The sequence below is a fragment of the Culex quinquefasciatus genome, chromosome 3, assembly GCF_015732765.1.
Source record: "Culex quinquefasciatus strain JHB chromosome 3, VPISU_Cqui_1.0_pri_paternal, whole genome shotgun sequence".
Classification (NCBI taxonomy): Eukaryota; Metazoa; Arthropoda; class Insecta; order Diptera; family Culicidae; genus Culex; species Culex quinquefasciatus.
This window is the reverse complement of record NC_051863.1, coordinates 190,308,586-190,331,842: the sequence shown is the minus strand read 5'-3', so window position 1 is coordinate 190,331,842 and position 23,257 is coordinate 190,308,586. Positions and strand designations below refer to the sequence as shown.

Genomic DNA, 23,257 nt, shown 5'->3' with positions numbered 1-23,257 from the left:
AAAAAACGCGTTTTAATGTTTGAACTTAAATAAACAAAAACAAAAGCACGCAATGTAAACAATAGCAAACACGTTTTGTTTGGCCGACCATTATGTGCATTGTCCCAAAGTTTGGTTGAAGTTGGTTGCTGGAGTCCCGAGTTATAATTACAAATGTTTACGGTAGTCTAGCTTGTACGTGTGTCAAACGCGTTCTGACCTGAAATCTCTTTGGCCAGTGGTCGCACTTACATCAATTTTCAGGGCTCGACAAGATCGAAACTACTTTCATATGTATAGTTACAGTTCGTTGAATATCTCAGGATTGAAATCGAATTTTGGGAATCTATAAAGGTCTAAAGGGGAGGCATTTTGAGCTGCACAAAATTGCGTTCTAAACTCAACTTGGCCCAAAATGCACGTACGACAAGTTAGCACGACGGCGACGAATTAACGATTTGATTGAATTATTCCAAGAACTCCAACAAACTCCGGAACTTATCGCAGGAATCCTTTCGCTTTCCCAATCTGCTCGCAAAAAAAGGTATCATTACCCAATCTGTCACGTACACGGAATCAATTGGAAATCCTCCGCCATAAAGTCTATAACCATCCTTCAGTTGTCAGAAAGTTTTCTTTTGCCAGGAATCCACGTGCCACACCACCCCCGGTTTCGAAGGATTTTCCCAAGTTGTATAACAACAACGGCGAAACAAGTTTCCAAGTGGGGAACAAACTCCGCACCCGTAAACAGCTCACGCACTTTCCCGGCAATCATTCATTGCCGGCATCGAAGAAGCAAAAAAAACGACGAGGAAAACGCGGGAGTTTTCCCACGCCAAGATGCCCGACACGAGTCCGGGGCTAAAAGTTTTTCCGCGCACGCTGCTTGATTTATTTAAAATCGAATCACTAAGGTAAACAACAATTCGTCTTTGGGAAAAAAGGAAAAGGGGTTTCTTGCGTATCTCTTTCGGCATATCGGCAGACGGGTAACCGAGTCGGGCCATCACGAACTATAATGTGTAGTTTTGGGAGGAAAAGAGGAAAAGTTTTTACTAGTTTTTAGTAGGGTTGCAAAACAAACCAGGAAAGTTATTCAAAGAAGGAGTGGAATAAAAAATACAAAAATACAAAAATACAAAAATACAAAAATACAAAAATACAAAAATACAAAAATACAAAAATACAAAAATACAAAAATACAAAAATACAAAAATACAAAAATACAAAAATACAAAAATACAAAAATACAAAAATACAAAATACAAAATACAAAAATACAAAAATACAAAATACAAAAATACAAAAATACAAAAATACAAAAATACAAAATACAAAAATACAAAAATACAAAAATACAAAATACAAAATACAAAATACAAAATACAAAATACAAAATACAAAAATACAAAAATACAAAATACAAAAATACAAAATACAAAAATACAAAAATACAAAAATACAAAATACAAAAATACAAAAATACAAAAATACAAAAATACAAAAATACAAAATACAAAAATACAAAATACAAAAATACAAAAATACAAAAATACAAAAATACAAAAATACAAAATACAAAAATACAAAAATACAAAAATACAAAATACAAAAATACAAAAACAAAAATACAAAAATACAAAAATACAAAAATATAAAAATACAAAAATACAAAAATACAAAAATACAAAATACAAAAATACAAAATACAAAATACAAAAATACAAAAATACAAAATACAAAATACAAAAATACAAAAATACAAAAATACAAAAATACAAAAATACAAAAATACAAAAATACAAAAATACAAAAATACAAAAATACAAAAATACAAAAAATACAAAAATACAAAAATACAAAAATACAAAAATACAAAAATGCAAAAATACAAAAATACAGAAATACAAAAACACAAAAATACAAAAATACAAAATTCAAAATACCCTAAAACTTTCTACACACGCGAATTGAACCGAAACACGCCCAGATACAGGTATCGCCTGTCTGCCGGCGGGAAAAACTTTTCCCTCCCAACTTTGTCAAAGTTTTCGTTTTCTCTCTCTCTCTCTCTTGGCTGCCAATCCCACCCCTGTTGATCTGGCACCGTTTTCCCCAGATAGCAGCAATCAGAAAATTTTACTTCCCAACTGGTGAGCCCCGAGGGCTGCCCTCGTAAAACACGCACGGTGCTTTTGATCGGGACGTCGCGACGCATCTTTTTTTTTTCGCGAACTGCTCAGAGAGGGAGGTTAGTCCCTCTTGAATTGGGTTGCCGTTACTTTTAGGGACGAATTTGTTTTTCCCAGTTGGATACGCATGAAGCTACAAATTTGCGTTGTTTTGGTGATTTTAGGTAATTTTATTTCCAAGGAAAAAAAATCGTAAAAAATACAAATAACCACCCTACACCACCCAGTTACAAATCCAAACTTGGTCCCGGTGTGGGAGGAAACGCGTAAGTTTTGCGTTCAAAGTAGTACCTGGGTGCAATAACTTAACTTCCGCATGTTACGCGATTATCGATTCAACAAACTCATTTTCGACGTCGACAACGACGAGCGGTGTCTTCGACACTGGTTACAAATTTACTTTCGGCGGGACGAGCCAGACACGTGTGAGAACGGTTTGAAAGTTGGGGTTCGTGATTTGCGGGAGTTATAGGCTTAATTGATGCACGTGGAGCTGGATGAATTTAATACAGTATTAAGTTTTAATTTTTCAGATCGAATTCAAATTCAGAGACTTTAAGTCAAACCAAAGTCAACTAGTCGATTTTGTTCAAAAGCATCAGATTACTACTCAAATTGTTTGTAATTGTAATTAAACATGATATGTTTTTCTACAAAAATGTATGAAATTTTATACATTACCAAAACCGAACATTTGTCAATTTCCACCAACCTAAACTGCATTGACTGAGTGGCTAAATCTGCTGAGCTGTCATGTTTGGTAGCGGTATGTTTTTGCGCTGACACCGAGGCGCGAGCTCTGGCACTCGTGTGAATTGAAGGCCGCCGCCACCGCATGCATGTAATTATGCTTCAGCGAACATTCATACCCGGTTTTCTGGGATGTTGGGCGGCATTTTGCATACAATATTGACGCACGACGACGCCAGCCAGGAATTGCAGAGTTTTTCGCAGTTTCACCACACACACTGCCTCAATTGAATTCTAAAGCGCACTGCGTGCACACACACACACACACGCGCCCACATCAACAACAGCGATAACAAAAATCTTTAGCATATTTATATGCAGCGGTGGAATTCTATGCTGATATGCAGCGCAGCATCACCCAAGTGGCAGTAATACGGCGCGCACGCCAATGTGTGATAGTGTGCGACTGAATGTGTGTATATGTGTGTATATATTAGCTAAGCGCGACCGTCTCGCACGTGTCAGTGATGGTCGAGTGGCTTCGAAAATCACAGTGCGGTAACCTCAAACTATTTTAGAATAATGTTATTATGTTTACAAATCTAGAGTTTTTTTTAATAGGTCCTATAAACATATGAAAGACAATAGTTTATAGAAAAAGAGGCGGTCCTCAGCAGCAGAGTCAACAGATTTGAAGAAGTTAAAGAATGCCGAAGCGCTACCTGTAAAGCCAGGCAGTTTGAGCAAGGAGGCTCAAAATTCGTCTGGAAACCAGTTTGCTACCCTCCCTGTGGACGTGAGCGAGAAGGAAGAATTTGAACGACGGGAAAAGATCGTCATCGGACTTGTAGAGTCGCAACCGAGACTCCTTGAGACACGACGTTGCGAACGCAGCACCATCGCTGCCGATCATTAACCTCCCAACCACCCACTGACCTCATTTCCGCTTCCGTCGTGTACTGCTCCGGATTCCGCCAACCAGTTCCAGCACAATTCAATCACACTCACACTTCCGCCGCTAAACGTTCACTCTCAACTGTCCACAACGTAAACATAAAACACGCCCTTTTTCTCATGCGCTGTCAAAAACCAAGTAAGCACTTCAGTAAGGAATAGTTTGTTTCGGATTATTATTACCCGGTCAATATATTTATATTGTTTACATTATTTTGATGAACGGAAACCCTACAGGACTCGTGCGAAAGTGGCTGACCGGGTTTATCAAATCTGGTGCTTTACGAGCATCCATTCGCTTTTGTGCTGATGGAATCAAAGTTCTGCTACCTGGCAGAAAGGATTACAACTACGTTCGGAATTTCTTGAACAACACAAAGATTGAATACTACAGCCATGACGAGCCAGGTAAACGACCCATGAGACAGGTCCTCCGAGGCCTGTACGACATGGATGTGATGAAACATAGATGTGCTGAAAGAAGAGCTCAAAACTCTTACGTTGAATGGGATCGAAGTCTTCAAGATGACGAGGCACAACAAGGACATCAAGTATCGTGATCAACTGTACCTGGTTCATTTCGAGAAAGGATCGACAACACCGTCTAAGCTGAAAGCAGTTCGGGCAATTTTCAACATCATCGTGACTTGAGAACGGAAGGAACTGTTTTATCAAAGTCGTTGTGCAACCTGCGGAGGTGAGCACAAAACTCAAGCATGCAACACAATCAACGAGAACATCGAAGCCCAATGCTTCAATTGCGGTGGCGACCATTCGACCAAGAATCGGAGCTGCTCAAAACGAGCTGAGTTTGTGAAATTTTCTCAGCAAGCGACGACGAGGGACCAACCAAATCGTCACAAAACACCACCAGCATTCGCGGACATGGATTTTCCTGCATTGGCGTCACCTGGAGCGGGATCTGTTCGAGTGGTTCCAAATCTGCAGCCATTGCCGTTGAATCAGCGGCAAAAAGTTGCAGAGAATACACCACCTCCAGGCTTCAATCAACAGCCGAGGGAAAACCAACCAGCATCAACGGGTGAAGGCAGTAGTGATCTGTTTCACCCCAAGAACTTCTGAACATTTTCATCGAGATGACAACAACACTGCGTGGGTGCAAAACTCGCCAGGAACAAGTAAGAACGCTTGGAGGATTTATTTTAAAATACAGTTCGTAGTTTACTCGTTCTAATGATTTTGAATATTTCAATGAATTAACATTTTTATAGTTTTAAGTTAGGATTAGTTGTTAAAGTGATTTTTTACCCAAATGTATTCAATTCAATGCAAAAATGTAAAACAATTTGAAGTAAATAAATGAATGTGAACAGTTAATAATAAAACGAAAACTACAACAAAGATGAAGAGCATTTAGCCATACCACTTAGCATGTGAAAGAAATGTAATTATTATAAGATAGCTCAATAAAGACATATTTAATTTCAAAAACAAAAACTAACTTAATCCACCTATGTGGTTGGAGCCTTCCTCACAACAATAGCTGTACACAAGTTTCATCTATTTTTTAGATCCGGCTTCCAAAAAGTACATCGATATCACTTAAGTGGCCATATCTCGAGACAGGGTTGTCAGATCTTCAATGTTTTGGGCTCGTCGGAAAGGTTTTTTGATAACCTAACCAACAATAGGTCGGATAGTGGAGCCGGACATAGTTTACATACATTTAAGAGTGATCTGGCTTCAAAAAAGTACATCAATATCACTTAAGTGGCCATATCTCGAGACAGAGTTGCCAGATCTTCAATGTTTTAGACTCGTTGGAAAGGTCTTTTGATAACCTAACCAAAAATAGGTCGGATAGTGGATCCGGACATAGTTTACATTAGAGATGGGCTTTTTTGAGCGAACCGTTCTTATGAACCGGCTCAAGCTAAAGAACGAATGAGCGACCGCTCAAAAAAAATGAGCGGCGGTTCATTTTGAGAACCGGTTCTTTTCAAAGAACCGTCCAATCAAAGAGCGAGCCAAAGAACGAACCGAACGAGAGCGAATGAGCGAGAGCGAATGAACGGAAAGAACGAACGGAGCGCTTGATAAGCGTCGCTCGCGCCGTCGTCAACGTCGTCGAACGGCGTCGTTTTCGCTCACTCTTTCGTTATTTCGCTCTCGCTCATTCGCTCTCGTTCGGTTCGTTCTTCCACGCGCTGGTGGTGACGGTGCTGTTGAGAAAAGAGGGGGAAACTAGGTTCTCACCGGTCGCCTCATGTTCTAACATTATGGCGCACTTTATGCTTGTTGCTTGCCTGTGTCGGGGCGCCTGTGATTTTGAATCAGCTGACTGCCGCCAGATGTTGCATGATCTCATTATGTTAATATCGATAGATTTCTCAAATGTTATGTACATGAAGTTGTTACACGCATTCGAACATAATTAGTATGCTAGTTTAAGGTTTTAATCCATGTATTGGACCGTTTATTATTTAAAATGTAATTTACCACAGCACATCACACAAACTTGGTACTCTTTGGTGGTAATTGTTCAATAGATTTATTAAGGCATTTTTTCAGATCTTTTTTGACGCTTGTTTTGATCATTCATTTGCTGTCATGAATAAAGGTTGTTCTTATTAAACAAAAAACTGCATTTCAAGACTAATTTATTAAGTGCAGCAAAACGCTACCTCAAATATGCATGTTACTGAACACCAAATTAAATCTTTTGTTTCACAAAATAATGGGAAGATAATTATCAAAACGATAATTCAGCTAACTTTTCATAACATTTTCCTTTTACGATTGAAAGCAATAATTTGGTTGAAAGTATTCACTTCTGAAAAAAAAAACTCAAGTTTGTTTATCTCTCTATGAAAACAGTTTTCGATATGTGTGGATTTCAGAGATCAATGTTTTTCTCCTTTTTCATATAAAACGTTTATATTTGAAATGCTTTCCAAAAAAGGATAAAGTAAATCGACGGTTTTCTATGTTTTATGGACGATCTCCAATCTGTTCAGAATAAGTGCGATGAAAACATATATTTTTGAATTATCAATCAACAAAAATCATACGAAGTGTGATACTCATGGACACTCCATTGGTCGTTTGAAAAAAAAAATCTAAATATCTTGGGCAGATGTTTCAGTTCATTCCAGTCTATTTTCTGACTTTGAGCGAAATGAGCGGATGAGCCGTTCAAAAGAGCCGCTCATTTAAATGAGCGAACGAAAATGAGCGGCTCACAGAAATGAGCGGTTTTGCCCACCACTAGTTTACATACATTTAAGTGAGATCCGGCTTCAAAAAAGTACATCAATATCACTTAAGTGGCCATATCTCGAGACAGGGTTGCCAGATCTTCAATGTTTTGGACTCATTGGAAAGGTCTTTTGATAACCTAACCAACGATGGGTCGGATGATGGACCCGGACATAGTTTACATACATTTGAGTGAGATCCAAATATATGTGAAAACACATTTTTATACATAACTTTTGAACTACTTATCGAAACTTCAATCTGTATAAAACTCGATCTATGGGACCCTAAACCAAGTCGAATGCAACAAGTTCGGGTCAAATCAGTTCAGCCAGTGCCGAGAAACATGAGCTAGTTTGTTGGTCACATACATACATACACACACACATACACACAGACATTTGTTCAGTTTTTGATACTGAGTCGATATGTGTACATGAAGGTGGGTCTACGACGTTTTTATACGAAGTTCATTTTTAGAGCAGGATTATAGCCTTACCTCAGTGAGGAAGGCAAAAAATAGTGAGACCATCGCAAATATTTTCAAAGTTTGTTTTTACTTTTTGTTTTTTATTTGAACTTGAAAATGCTGCTTTATATCGTTGTTTGTCAGGAACATTATATGATAAGCAATTTTTTAACTTCTAGACAAAACTTTTGGACAAAAACAACTTCACAACCGAAATCCCCAAAATCATAGGATATAATATTTGAACAAACCCTTTAAATGCAAAGTCTAATTTCCAGTAAAAATTAACACCATTTTATTTTCGATAAATATTTTCAAGTTCAAGGCATTTGGGTAAATTAAAAAAAAAACATTTTTTGCAATTCAAACCACATTATACGAAGTAAAAGCTAGTAAAACCACTTTAGCAAAAAATGTGATCAAAATCTTAGAAAATTAAAAAAAAACCTTTAAAGACTTATAAGATCAAAATTGGAAAACGTAGAGCAATGCTCCATAATTTTTAGGGAATTACAACAGACTCAAACAAAATAATTTAAAAAATATCACTAAAATTTTCATTTATGAAACAAAAAGTAAATCGAACGTAGGGTGAAACACACCGTGCAACAAAATGTGAGAAAAAACACTTCAAAAAGAATCACGTGAATGCATGGCATTTGACACCTAGTTGAGAGTATGAAAAATGGGGCATTTGTAAGGAAATTCTCCCTTCTCCTCGAGCTGTGATAAATAATTCTTAAAGAATTCAACTAACATATTTTCAGACAAAGGCTCTTTGGTCCAGACACCGTCAAAATGGCATTTGTAGTTTACAAATGATTTCTTGAAACGTTAGGCGAGAAACAAACTGTTTTTTCTGTAAGTCAAACTTACCACTTTTCATTTGCGCCCAAAATAGCTAAAATCGGGTAAAAATATATTGTATACCGTCAGTGGGGGTGACATTGGGTCTTGAGGGTGAGATTGGGTCAAAGTATTTTTTACGGATTTTACCATTGCTCAGGTACTTCTCAAAGAAACTAAATTCTGTTAAAAGGGTAAGATGACTTTTCTGAAAAAATCTCGTTCCTAGAACAAATCCCGTCATTTTAGCAGCTGTCTAAAGTTGAGGTACGTTTTTGGCTAAAAATAACCCCTCGAAAAATCAACTTTTTAATTTTTTGTTGGAATTGATCAAAAAGTATCCAAATGTTTGAAAATCTCTACTTCAAATATTTTAGCAAGTCAATACGATTCCCTCGAACAAGAAACTCTGTTGGATGACTTGTTTTTACTATATCTTTGTATTTGAGCATCATTTTAGTTACATTTAAGCCAATGTCATCCCCTCAAAGGGGTGAGATTGGGTCAATTTTCAAACGATTGCCATTTAAGGTAGAGTCCATCAAATTACACCATATTTGGGAAAATGTTAGTGAAATATCTTAGAACAATTCTACGATAAAAGATTTTCGATGTTATTCAAATTCCACTGACGGTACTGTATACATTTACATTCAATCGAATGTCATCCCACTGTGCCACTCTATTTTTTCTCTGGAAAAAAACACGAGTGCGCTCCAATTCCACCTCCACCACCCAACTGCAACTGCAATACCCCCTCAGCTTGAAATGCACCATACGGATGCTGTGTGCGAGTGGATGAGGCTTTGTGTGTGTGTGTGCCCTTTTTCGAGTGCCTATATCCAGATGTATGCATTTCCCCAGCATCGATTCCGGGCGTTCTAAAGTGGTTCTAGGTCGTTTTATGCTGCTGCTGCATGCCACGGCGCGACCAAACACACACCGCGGATTAATGTATTAATGAGCCAAACATAGTCCGGTGGCTTTGTGGACCGGAACCGTACCAGATTTTGGACCGGGGTGGGTGGTACTTTTCCAGCCGGAAGTTAATTTGACCACACACAAATTTTAGAGAGAAAGAGAGAGAGTGAGTGGGTAAAAAACGCTTTGTGACATTTTTCATCATTCATGATGGCGGTGGTCTGGTTTAAAATTTATGACGAATCGACGCTTTTGAGGCGAACTTTTGTTTTTTTGTCTGCTGTGGAAGCACGTGGTATACTAAGTGAAGGGAAATTGTGGTTTTGGCCACGTTGAGAGTAGAAAAACAAAGTTTTTCAAAGCCACACTTCAATGTGGTTTTGCGAATTTGTGTTAGGAGCAAACTTAAAAATACAATGACTGAGGCCTGTTCTAATGTGGAAATGGAAAAACTCATTTCACGACATCTGTTGCGGGATTGACTCTATTGCGTGATTGAAACTCATTAGCAGGTATTGGTTTCCCAAGCTTAATTTGCACACAATAGGCAGATTTAAATCACTACAAAGCGTTTCAATTTGCAAACAACAGTGCATTAACCGCCCGTTTAAGTCACCAAAATAAACCTACCTTACCGATCGACAACATCTCACATTCACTTTTCTTTTCTTGCAACCAAAGTCATAACGGTTTCAATCGAAATGACTGGTCTATTACAACGGGTCAAGTCTCTTGGAGAGACCACGAAGGCACGAAGCCAAAAGTGGTCGCGTTCAAGTTTACTTTCACTTTTGAATCGAACCGAACCGACTGCAGCGCATATGCCATGGTGGGAGCTTTTGGGGGCCAAACTTGAAATTTATGAGTGACTAACTAAAATGAACCAGCATGAGCGGCTCAATGGTCTAGGGGTATGATTCTCGCTTTGGGTGCGAGAGGTCCCGGGTTCAAATCCCGGTTGAGCCCGGAATTTCTTTTTTTTATAAATATCTTTTAATCTAAATATGATTTATTAACAATTGATTGTACTCACAATCCGAGGACCATTTTTCGATATCTCGTGACGGTAAGGCCGATTTTTACTAAGACAATGATTTGTAGCTCGTTATGAGATACAAATTTGGTCTCAAAGGGATTTTTGTGTAAAATTGGACAAAATTCCCTATTTTATATTTCATCTAAAAAAAAGGATTACAATTGTTCTAAATTCGATGCCTTTCCCCGTTTTTTTAACTGTCAAAGGTCGAGAGACGTACCATACTAAGACAAATTTAATTAAATTTCGAATCTGCAATATTCCATAAAGACCATTTTTGAACAGAAAAAAAATGTAGAATTGGTTCTATTCCCAATTATCGATTCCTAGGCAACTTGGGCTTAGACAATCATCACATCACATGGCGAAAATCCAGTCTGCAATCCGCTAAAATCACCGTCTCCTAGCGAAGCGAAGCGAAGTTTGCTGACGTTTTATTCTTCTAAAACTCAATCATGTACTTTTGAAAGATTTTTTTTACAATGTCCAGTATGTCAAAAGACATTAAGATTTTTCCACACAAAACCAGTTTTTTAATGTTTTTCAACATTTTTTGATAAAGATCATTCTTTCTAGTACCATCAGTTCATTTAAAAAGAAGAAATTTAGGCTTTATTCCGATAATTTCTCACGACTTAAACTTTTGGCATTTTCAGCTATTTTTAAATGTAGGCCTAAAATTTCAAATTTTGACAAAAAATCTGATAATTTCTCGTAAGTTTTAAGTATATTCAGGGTTGTTAAAATATCAAAATATCAGCTCTCAGCAACTACAATTATCCCGCCTGAATATTCATGCCTCAAATACAACTGCTCTTCTCTCTTCATTGAAACTCTCAGCGCCGAACATAGCCGAACACGTTTTCGTGTTTACCCACTCGCGATTGACATTTTCCTTTTCTCTCTCATTCCCGCTTCCACGATCATCCTACCGCAGAAGCGTTTAACCACAAAAGCCGCCACAAAACCAATTTCGCAAACGCAGTTTGACGGGACGTCATGCGTGGTCGGATCCTAATCGCCATCTCGCGTTCTCTCATTGCAGTTTTTGGAGAGATTGAGAGACTCAGCGGTGAGAGCGCATAGTCGAGGAAAAGGGAAGGAGTGATAGAGAGAGAATGACATCGCTGGGAATCACGAGATACAAGAAGAGATCTCTCAAGCTATAGTGACGGCCACTATACTCTCGGATATTTATGGTGCAGAGATAATCTATTGATAGCTTTTTTATCACTCATTTGCAACACTGAGTATATTAAATTGTCAACACAATCCATATTCACTGAGTGTTCCTCATAAAAAAGTTGCAATCTATTTAATCTACAGACGAAAAATCTTTTTTTTTCCGCTCTCGTTTTCTCGCATCAGAGGCCAAATGGCTTTTTTTAAATTTATATAAAGTTTCGTTTCAAATCGCAGTTTTCATCTCAAAATGAGGTACATTTTTTTTGATTGAGTGATATTTTTGCAAGAAGACTTTTCTGAAGGAAAAACATATTTTTGAAAAGCTGAGAAAATTATCTACAGATATTTGCTTTGTTGTTCAGACTAAAGTTCAACCTCTGAAAATGAAAATATTGTGAAAATGAGTACTTCTCAATACATTTTCAACTCGAGCTATCTCAAAAACTATCAGTTTGATTTTCAATGTTGAATAGCAAACTTTTGAAATTTTTTGAAAGGGTTACAAAATTGATTTTGGGCATTTCAATATGTTAGCCTACACAGTAAAAAATTGTGTAAATTTGGAATGTGTTGTTTTGGAAGGTTTAATATTACATCTTTTTTTATGTGATTTTACCTCAATTTTGACTGAAAAATATAAATTTACTATAAAGGGTTGTAAAATTACACATTTTCAAATGTAAAATTATAATTGTTCTTGACATAAAAGATGTACCCATTACTAAATGTAAAATTACCATGTATTTTTTTACTCTGGAGGTCTAGAAGTTTTAAAATTATCTTAATTTAGAAGAGCATAAAACGTCACAAGAGGTTCATTTTTCACCACTGAAATCGAACCAATAGTTTACAACATGTCGTGGGTTGAAAAATGAGGGCTATTTCGATGACACTGACTGTCAAAACAATTTTTTCACAAAATTTAACAAACTGTAGGATATTTTCTCATTGAATAACAATTTTTATGCATCGGCACTAAAGTGCATCAAAAATGAGTTTTTTTGCGGGCATTCAGGGATTTGTTCCGATGGGCATACTGAGCCCAACTCCCAAATATGAGTTTGATTGGACGTAACAGGAGCTGGCGCTTTGCATTTTAATTTGAAATGTGATTTAACCCGTACTTAGGTACTTTTTCTTCATGAAGAATTTTTAGCTTCAGAAAATTTAACCTTTTCTTAAAAAGTGCCTATAACTATAAAACTATTTATTAAACAAAATTATGTCATTTTCGATTGAAAATCTGATTTAACGACCTTAATAGTAGTTTATGCAACAAGTTGCAAAAAGAGATTTTTTTCAGCACGAGTCGTACATTTATCCAACGAGGTTCACCGAGTTGGATAAATACGAAGAGTGCTGAAAAAATCAAGTTTTGCAACGAGTTCCATACAACATTTTTTGCAATTCCAAAAAACACACACTGAGTGAAATTTTATGTCAAATTTTCATGCAAACTTTGAGATTGGGAACGCGATGAATTTTCATGTATTTTGTCAATAAATCGTTTAAATCAAAAAATGTTGAAAAGTGTTACTTTTCGAAACAAGTGCTGAAAAGTTCAACTTTTCAGCACCCATTTGAGTGCTGAAAAGTAGAACTTTTCAACATTTATTTTGAAAAGTGTTGCTATTCGATTTTTGGTACAGAAAAGTAGGCTATTTCGTCGTTCAAGAATGACAGGAAAAGTAAGTTGTTTCACGACGGAATTGCAAATTGCTCTTCAAGAATGAAAACAAATTCATCAATTGAAAAAATAAATCAAGTTTGTATAAAAGAAGACTTGTAGCTTTAAAACGATGAAATCATTTTAGAGTTCAATAATTTCACTTGTTTACGTAATTCAACTGTAGGCAAAACTTCCACCAATTTCCTGCAAAATAACACAATTGGGTACTAAAGCCCTATGTCAATTATTATCTACAACGGTAAAAAACACGATTAAAAACCATTTCTGATCACTTTTTTCCATTTTAACGCAATTTTTTTTTTTTTTTTTTTGACAAGACAACATTTTTTCGATGGATCAACTATGGTACCCTTGGAACGAGCTGTCAAGTAGGAGCTTTTTTGTCAAGAAGGACCGCGAGGTAAATTTTTCAAAATTGATTTAAAAATCCATTTTAAACTTTTTGTGGTCGTACAAAGGGTCATTGTACTCAGAAAAATAAGCTTTATCGCTGTAACAATAATATCTGCAATCTAAGCTTCATTTTAGGACCCAATTGTTGAATCCGGCAAAATCCTCGCTCCAAATTGTGGTCCCGCGTTCCCAATCTCAAAGTTTGCCTTTGACCTAATAAACATAAACAAGTTTGGTGGAATTTCCGCGCAACCGCTTACATCGCTTTATTGCCCCGAATCAATCCCAATTTTGGCGGCCCACGCGACGACCCTCAGAGTGATTCCTTGCCTTTTTACAACCACCACTCTTCTGTGCTCAGGCTGGGGCGAGATCCATTCAACTGATGACTTCCCCCTGCGCGGATATCATATCTACCCGCGGAAAATTCACCACCCAACTCGCGCTTTTCAGGGGGAGGTTGGAAATTCATTTATGTGCTTATTTATGGGCTATTGTCACAAAACTCATTTCTGCACCCCCGCTGCCACCAACCTCCTCCCCATGGCAACTTTCGGGGGCTGGTTGCGTTGGAGTTTTTGTTGTTTGAACTTCTTTCTTCGTCTTCTTTTCCTTAGTCTACTTTAGCCCCCTCCTCGCCCGGAGATGGTTCCGGCCGATTTGGGCCGAAATGAAGAATTGCTTTTTGGCTGCAGACTCAACGCCCCAACGCAAAGCCACCATTTTCCACCGTGATTTTGCTATTTGTTTTTGGGAAGTAAACAAAATTCCGTCGTGATGCGGCTGGGACTCCCCCCTCTTCCCGGGGTTTTTAAAGGGCCCTCCCGAATATAACAGAGAAATTTAAAAAAGTGTTTTAAATCTTTACAACTTTTCTTGAAAACAAAATTTGTGAAAATTGGACATAAAATCATATCAATAAAAAAAAAGTTAAATAAAAAAAAAGAACAACAATTTTTTTGCGTGCACATCTGGGAGCTCAAAAAGAAAAACTTTTTTCCTGATTCACCAAATGGGCGTGTGTGTTGCTCCGGTGATGTTTACGGGAGGTCGAAACTAGTTTTCCACAATGTCAATGATTCGGTGGCCCCAAAACTTTTTTTCTTGCATTCGAAAAGCTGGAAGCAAATAGATTGTTTTGCGATAACAGTTTGAAACTGTTGGAACATCTAGAGGATATTTTTTTAACAGAATTTATGCTGATGTTTTTATCGATTACAATTTTTAAATATTATTAAAAAAAAGGAAAATCAATTTAAAAATGGGTTTTTAAGGTATTTGGTGCCTTTCCCAGTCAAATCAATGTTGAATATATAATTTCATCTAAATCAAATAGAAGGAAAATCAAAATTTTAAAAATCTTCAAATCTGTAAGTATATCATGATTTTTAAATGTGATCGGATTAAAGATCATCAGATTATTTAAATTTACTCACTAAATTATTAATGTTTTCGAATTCAACAAGATTATTTCTGAAAAGAAAAATAATAAAACTTCCATGCTTAGCAAAGCTTTTTCCAAATAAAATTCCAAAATCAAGTTTATCCTTCCTAAAACTCAATTTTATAAAACAGAATAACTTATATTTGGAAAAAAAAAATCGGAATAGAATTAAATATTATAATTATAGTATTTTTTGCTATTCATGATTTTGAACAATTTGCAGTCTTATTTCAGAAAGCAAAGGTCTACTTTTGATTTTTTTTTAAATCTCCAAGAAATCAGTGATAACTTTTTTAAGCGATTTCAGAATTTATTTGAAGCAGCAGTGCACAACTAAAATCTTTTATACTAAGTAGATCAGTTGATTGATTTTTTTGTTTGTTGACGCATTGTTGTATTGATAAATTCAATAACAAAATTTAAATTTATACTACAGTAGTTACAATATTTCCAACAATTAAATTATTGAACGACTCGGATAAATCCAAACACACATTTATCTATTTACTATAGGGTATTTTAACCATTATTGGACACCCTAGTAGAGCGAGCATTTTTGTTTGCCTGTTACAATGAGATGTAATGAATAAAAGAGGGCTTTTGCTCACTATTCGTTGTGATAAGATATGGTAAAACAAAGTTTTAATCTATAAAAAAATATTTAGAAAATTTTTAAATCAAGACTAACATTTTAAACGGGTCAAACAATGAATATTACGCCTATAGTTGCTGAGATATCGTCATTAGAAAATTGTGGGTTATTTTGGTGAGATTGAGAAAACTTCAATTTTCGTGTTTCTTTTCCTTAAAGCGGCTCTATCTCAGCAACCCAAGGTCCAATCTTTAATGACTCTTAGACAATTTTATAGCAAATTTTCTGAACTTTTCAAAAAAAAATTTAGAAATTGTCACTCATGCTCACTATTTTTAAAAATCAGAAAACTGCAAATATTTCACTAAAATCAAACAAAAAAAATTTTAAGGTAATTTTCGATTGCAAATTCAATTTTACATAAAAAATTGAGGTCAGTTTTTTTTTGTTATAGAATTTCGATTCTTTCCAAAAATCACTATTTTTTCAAAAAAATATAACTCGGCTGCAGATTTTTGGACCATGTTTCTGTATAGCTCAAAAGTTGGGAATTTTTGGCCCCTAAACATATCACAAAATCTCGAAAATAAAAAAAAAATAGCATTTTGGGAGATTGAACCACCACACAAAATAGCTTCTCTGGTCATAGGGAAGGCTCCCACAAAGTTTGAGCCAAATCAAAAAATACAAAAAATAAAAATGGCTGAAATCAGCCGATGTCGTAGAGAGTTGGTCACAGGTGATATATCAAATATAATTAATTAAAAAAAATAGATAGACATTTGAGTTCAAAAATGTAATACATAAAACATTATGATCAAAAACTATAAGTAAAAGTTTAAATTGATTTTTATATAAAATTATCAGCAGAAAATAGTCGCTCCTAATTCCAATCATAAAACACCAAATCCGAAAGTAAAACCAGCTCCCATACGGCCCAACCCCAAATTTGATGGCCACGTGAACTTCATTAAAGTTCATTACTGCTATAAAATCCGCAAACAAAAAAGTGAAAAACCTCCAAATTATTCGACTTAACGAAGCATAACGAAAACTTTCCGTCCAAATGTGCTCGCGACACTGTCACTGTGAGTGTGTGAAAAGAGAAAACTGTCACCGCAAAAACAGATTGACCTTTAAAAAAAACCGAACTTCAGAGAGGCACCAGAAAAATCTGTTCGGAAACCAAATAACCGCCAAAATTGCCACGTGATGCCACCACACACGAGGGCTCGACAATCGGTTCCAGGTGTACCACCGCGCTGCCGTTGACTGAAATCTGAATCTGGCTGGAAATGGCAGCAGCGGCGTTCCGGGGCATTATTTTTAACATTATTATTCTATTTAGATCTCTTCATAAATAAAACTCATCGCCATTGTGTCTGCTCACGTGTGTGTGTGTGTTTGTGTGTGATCCGATCTGATCTGATCTGGCCGCTACTATTGTTAGGGTGTGTGTGGGTGGGTCACCTGTGGATGGTACCTCCATATCTGGGTGTCGTTTCATCTGTCACAGTCAGCATCGATGGCACGATAAAAAACAGACAAAATGACACAAAAATGCCTCAATGGCTATGTCCGTGCCATTGCAGATGTCTGTGACATTCCGACATGGCTACTGAAATTAAATTAAATGTTGAAGACAATAAATTTTAAAGATGCTAAACTTAATTGCCTTACAAATTTCATATCATTGATCATTAGTAAACTTTACACTTGATAATTGGGACTAGTAATTTTTCACGATTTCACGAAAGCCGCATAATCAGTCAAATTTGCTAGTGGCCATAAAATTTGCTAAATACCGTTAAATGTCGTGATATTTGAAAGAAGCTACTATCAAATTGCTCCTCAGTGTATTAAAAGTGGCATGAACAATTATAATAAAATTCGAGGAAAATAAAATAAATATATTAACAGTTTTTTCTATGAATTTTTACATTAAGTAGTATCTATACATTATTAAGTAGTATCTAAAGATTTTAAAATACCGCGAAATTCAATGTTTTGCACAATAGAGCATACAGGCATCGAATTATTAGCAATTGCCATGTGAAAAAATACTTTTAATGATTTCAATCATATTTTTTAAATTTGAAGCAACACTAACTTAATAAACTAACAGATTTTGTGTCACAAAAAACCGTTTAAAAAAACATCTAAAAAAAGTGCAAATTTTCATCTGTTGATGTGTGATATAAATAATTCCACCAAAAAATTAGGAAAAACTTTGCAACAAATCAATAAATTCATGAAAAACTTTTTTCTCAATGTTGTACGTCTTTTCCGTTCTGTAATCAAAGTATTTTATATTAAAACCTCTAAAAGTTTTGCATTTCATTAAAAAAATATAAAGTTTGAAAAAAAAATACTTAACTCAATGAAACTTTCAATTTATTTCAAAAGTAGTTTTCAAACTTTTGACCCCATCACATATCAGTGAAGTCAAAAACCCTGAAAATAAAAAAATGCGTAGACCTTATTTAACTATGTAAAAAATCACTTATAAAAGGAACCTAACATTTCAAACGGGCACATAACTTTTGTAAACAATAGTGTATCCCTTTCACTCAAATGACAGTTTATATAAGGTGTGAAAGGGACACACTCTTGTTGAAAAAATTTGTTGTTCCCTAATGAAATGGCAAGCACGAAATAACAAAAAGGTGAAGATTTACAACACTGAGGCAATAATTGAAAAAGGACGTATAACATTTTGTCAGCTGGAACTGCCTTCCAAATTCCGAGACACCAAAAAAACACTTTCGTGGGTCCCTCAAAGTGAATGGTCGCTGAAGAGGCCAGCTATTGATTAATATTTCGATTTTTTTAAAGTTACTTAAAGCTTGAGAGTTAGCAAAATGGTTCAAACTGTACAAATGATTATCTGCTCTTTCTTGTGTAACTCCAGATTAAAAGTGTTATTTCATTAAAAATAAAGCGCTAAATTTTTAAAAATAAATTAAATTATTTAAATATGCATTTAACAAATAACCATATTCCAAAATTAGAATAATTGGGTAATTCTCCGCCAACTCACACAGCAGTTGCCCCGACCCCTCTTCGATTTGCGTGAAACTTTGTCCTAAGGGGTAACTTTTGTCCCTGATCACGAATCCGAGGTCCGTTTTTTGATATCTCGTGACGGAGGGGCGGTACGACCCCTTCCATTTTGAACATGCGAAAAAGAGGTGTTTTTCAATAATTTGCAGCCTGAAACGGTGATGAGATAGAAATTTGGTGTCAAAGGGACTTTTATGTAAAATTAGACGCCCGATTTGATGGCGTACTCAGAATTCCGAAAAACGTATTTTCATCGAAAAAACACTAAAAAGTTTTAAAAATTCTCCCATTTTCCGTTACTCGACTGTAAAAATTTTGGAACATGTCATTTTATGGGAAATTTAATGTACTTTTCGAATCTACATTGTCCCAGAAGGGTCATTTTTCATTTAGAACAAAATTTTTCATTTTAAAATTTCGTGTTTTTCTAACTTTGCAGGGTTATTTTTAGAGTGTAACAATGTTCTACAAAGTTGTAGAGCAGACAATTACAAAAATTTTGATATATAGACATATGGGGTTGCTTATAAACATCACGAGTTATCGCGATTTTACGAAAAAAAGTTTTGAAAAAGTTGGTCGTCATCGATCATGGCCGTTCATGGTCACCCGCGACAGACACGGACGACGAAACAAAGAGAAACGCAAAAAGTAACTTTTTCAAAACTTTTTTTCGTAAAATCGCGATAACTTGTGATGTTTATAAGCAACCCCCATATGTCTATATATCAAAATTTTTGTAATTGTCTGCTCTACAACTTTGTAGAACATTGTTACACTCTAAAAAATAACCCTGCAAAGTTAGAAAAAACACGAAATTTTAAAATGAAAAATTTTGTTCTAAATGAAAAAATGACCCTTCTGGGACAATGTAGATTCGAAAAGTACATTAAATTTCCCATAAAATGACATGCTCCAAAATTTTTACAGTCGAGTAACGGAAAATGGGAGAATTTTAAAACTTTTTTAGTGTTTTTTCGATGAAAATACGTTTTTCGGAATTCTGAGTACGCCATCAAATCGGGCGTCTAATTTTACATAAAAGTCCCTTTGACACCAAATTTCTATCTCATCACCGTTTCAGGCTGCAAATTATTGAAAACACCTCTTTTTCGCATGTTCAAAATGGAAGGGGTCGTACCGCCCTCCGTCACGAGATATCAAAAAACGGACCTCGGATTCGTGATCAGGGACAAAAGTTACCCCTTAGGACAAAGTTTCACGCAAATCGAAGAGGGGTCGGGGCAACTTTTCCCGATTTCGTGTGAGTTGGTAGAGAATTACCCAATTTTCCATTCAACCTTCAAAATCGGTTAAATATTCGCAAACTTATGAGCATTTGAATTTTTACAGAAATTTCACTGTCCCGATCATTTGGTCCAACTTCTGTATGATAACATTTTTTTTTTAATTTTCGCTGACCCCCAGGGAACATTACAATTCGTCGCCATCGTGCTAACTTGTCGTACGTGCATTTTGGGCCAAATTGAGTTAAGAACGCCATTTTGTGCAGCTTACAATGCCTCACCATTTGACCTTCACAGATCCCCAAAATTCGATTTCAATCCTGAGATATTCAACAAAAACCGAAAAAACTCCGTGCATTTTTGTCACTTCACATATGAAAGTAGTTTCAATCTTGTCGTGCTATCTTGTCACTCCATGAAAATTGATGTAAGTGCGACAAAAGGCCAAAGGGATTTCAGGCCAGGAAAGTCAGGATGCGTTTGTCGCACGTACAAGCTAGACTACCGTAAACATTTGTAATTATTACTCGGGCCTCCAGCAACCAACTTCAACCAAACTTTGGGACAATGCACAGAATGGTGAGCCAAACAAAACGTGTTTGTTATTGTTTACATTTCGTGCTCTCGTTTTTGAATATTCAAGGTCAAACATTAAAACGCGTTTTTCTCGGAACGTCGAAATGGCGGGTGCGACAAGATAGCACGACGACGTCGAATTGACATCTGTTTTGGTAAGGGAAAAAATAAAGCACAAAAACTAATAATAATCAAATGTCATGTCTGCTCTCATTTCTTATTCTAATTTTGAAATTCCATATCGATTTTGAATAGAAAATATACAATAAAAAATAATTTCATTACAATTTGCATTAACCCTTTCAGGCCCAAACTTTAAAAAAATAGTCAATGATGGGAAAATGATCCAGAGGACCATACGAAAATTGTAGGCTTTTTGATTTTGATTTTTGAGTCATACTATATGATTCATATATGACCTTTCAGGCCTGAAAAGGTTAAAGGTTTTATTGAAATCGATAATAATTCCAAAACACAATTAAGAAAAGCAATGTTAAACAAATTTGACTTAAAAGTGATGGATAAACCTTGAAAAACAAAGAGAAATTTAAATACATAATGAAGCAAAATTTGGTTATGTTTTGAAACATAAATTTGCTAATGATGCACTGAATTTTTACTTAAAATTTGAATGGGATGGATACATTAAAAATGTAACCACAAATATTCTAAAAACAATATTGGAGAAATAAAGTGCATCAATCAAACCAAATATTAAGAGTCAGTAAACAACCAAAATTGAAACCAATTATTCACAGATCAATTGAATTAACTCATTTATAATCGTCAGCAAATTTGAAATTACAATGTGCAGTAAAATTTAATCAGATTATCACAAATGGATAGCACACGACAGCACGTGGGGGTGCGATATGTTCATCAAATATTATTCCGCCACGTCGAAATGTAAACAACACCTCTCTCTGCCTAGGGATACATCGTCATCAAGTTCGTCCAATCTGTACTCCACACCCACGCGCTGCATATCAACAGTCCCAGCAAAATCCTTTCGGCGTCCAATCTGCGCTTCATTTGGGAAAACAAAGACCACCCCAACCCACCTCCCTAATTTCACCTGTTTGCCGGTCAAACACGTGTCCAGGCACCACACTCTCTCAACTCCACCCCACGAGGGTGTTAAAAAATTACCTCTATTCTCGAACAAATGCGGATCACTGCCGTACCCGGCCGTCGCCATTCCGGCAAGGACCAGACCCGCCAAGGTGGCCATCGTCCGGACTGCGCCCAAATTGTGCTTCATTATTCCTGTTTGCTTTCGTCATCAATTTGGTCCGACTTCAGCGGCGTCCTTGTTGACCATCCCGAGCCGGATGCATCTCCTAGTTGCTTTCCTCCGGTAGATGGAACGGAATCTTCCAACTCGATGGCCACGACATTCACGGCGAAGCTGAGTCGATAGACACTTGTTCACTCTCAATTAATCCAATTAACAGGGTGAGAGATCACCTTTTCGGCGGAAGATTCACGAGAGAAAAAAAGGACACTCTTTTGGAACCACTTGCTACGCGACAATCCGGAACAGGAGCCGGAGTCTTAGTTAGTCAACACTCGTTACTCTGATTAATGCACAAATATACACCCCCAATCTAGCTTGATTTCAGGTAAACAGATTAATCTTGCCTCGATTCTTGCCGAACAAACCTTCCAGCCGAGTACTCACGGAACGACTAATCTACGCCGAACTACCAGAACCTACTGACGGCCGTCCCAAAACTTCAAACAAGAGTTTGAATTTTCGCGAAAAAAAAAACTGAACCTCCTCCACACACATCAAGTTGTAGAACGCGACTCATCAATTGCAACACGGGAAAAACGCTCTGAACACAACCAAACCAAATTTCACCTGTATGTTCTAATGAATGGTTCTTTTTCCCCGCTCCCCCCCGTCGTTCGCCATTCAGGTTTCCATTGCGATTCAAAGTTTGGCTTTGTTTGTGTTGTTTAATTCAATTGTTGTCATGGTAGCGAGCGGTTGTACACAGGCAGGGTTAACAACCACCATCCACGGCCGGCTCAACGACGAGTGTTGGAAGGTGCGTTACATGAATAACACGATGGGGTTTTGATGTTGGTGGGTGTGAGTGTGTTATGATGATGTTATGTTACGGTGTTAAACAGGTTATTGTTAGTTTACTTTTCTGTTTGATATTGTGATTTCATTAAAAAAAATAACAGCAAATTTTATAATAAAGTCTTTTTGCAAAATTTTTAAAAACGTACCATGCAATTTGAACACTTCGTTCGTCGTTCCAATTTCCATGAACGCTTGTTGACGATTTTGGGAACTCATTTTTCTCCGTGTATTACTCCATAGTATTTTGGCAGCTGTCCATACAAAAATGGTACGTAAATTTGAAAAAATCTGTAACCTTTGAGTGAATTTTCTGATCAATTTGGTGCCTTCGGCAAAGTTGCAGATATTGTTGAGTTGCCGTTTTTTATTTATCTTTTTCCATAAAATAACTCCATTTCCCAAAATAGTTTCTTTTGTAATTGTTTATATCTATGCAAAGTTCGTCATCTATTTACTTTCAAAGTACATCATCTCTTAGTATTTTTTTGTATTTATATTTTAACATTGAAAAAGGAAGGCTAATTTAGAAGACACAAGACAAAAAATATAAAAATTTAAATAACAAGCCAAAATCTCAACATTTGAACGAAACAAGTGTTATAAAATGCATTTCACACTAGTTCAGTTGTTTTGCAGTTATAATTATCCTAAAAATGTAAGATC

General features: G+C 36.2%; 1 protein-coding gene and 1 non-coding gene across 4 annotated transcripts in view; one reads left to right on the top strand and one right to left on the bottom strand.

The window, feature by feature from the left end:
* Positions 1-22,315, bottom strand: part of LOC6034064 — a 38,594-nt gene extending 16,279 nt beyond the window's left edge. For all 3 annotated transcript variants that reach the window (XM_038262025.1, XM_038262026.1, XM_038262027.1), the window contains exon 1: positions 21,649-22,315. In XM_038262025.1, coding sequence (XP_038117953.1) covers positions 21,649-21,760 — 112 coding nt within the window. In that variant the 5' untranslated portion in view covers positions 21,761-22,315. The remainder of the gene's footprint in view (positions 1-21,648) is intronic.
* On the top strand, positions 10,168-10,239 carry Trnap-ugg. The gene has a single exon. It is a non-coding gene; the product is annotated as a tRNA-Pro (tRNA).
* Positions 22,316-23,257: the final 942 nt, after the last annotated feature.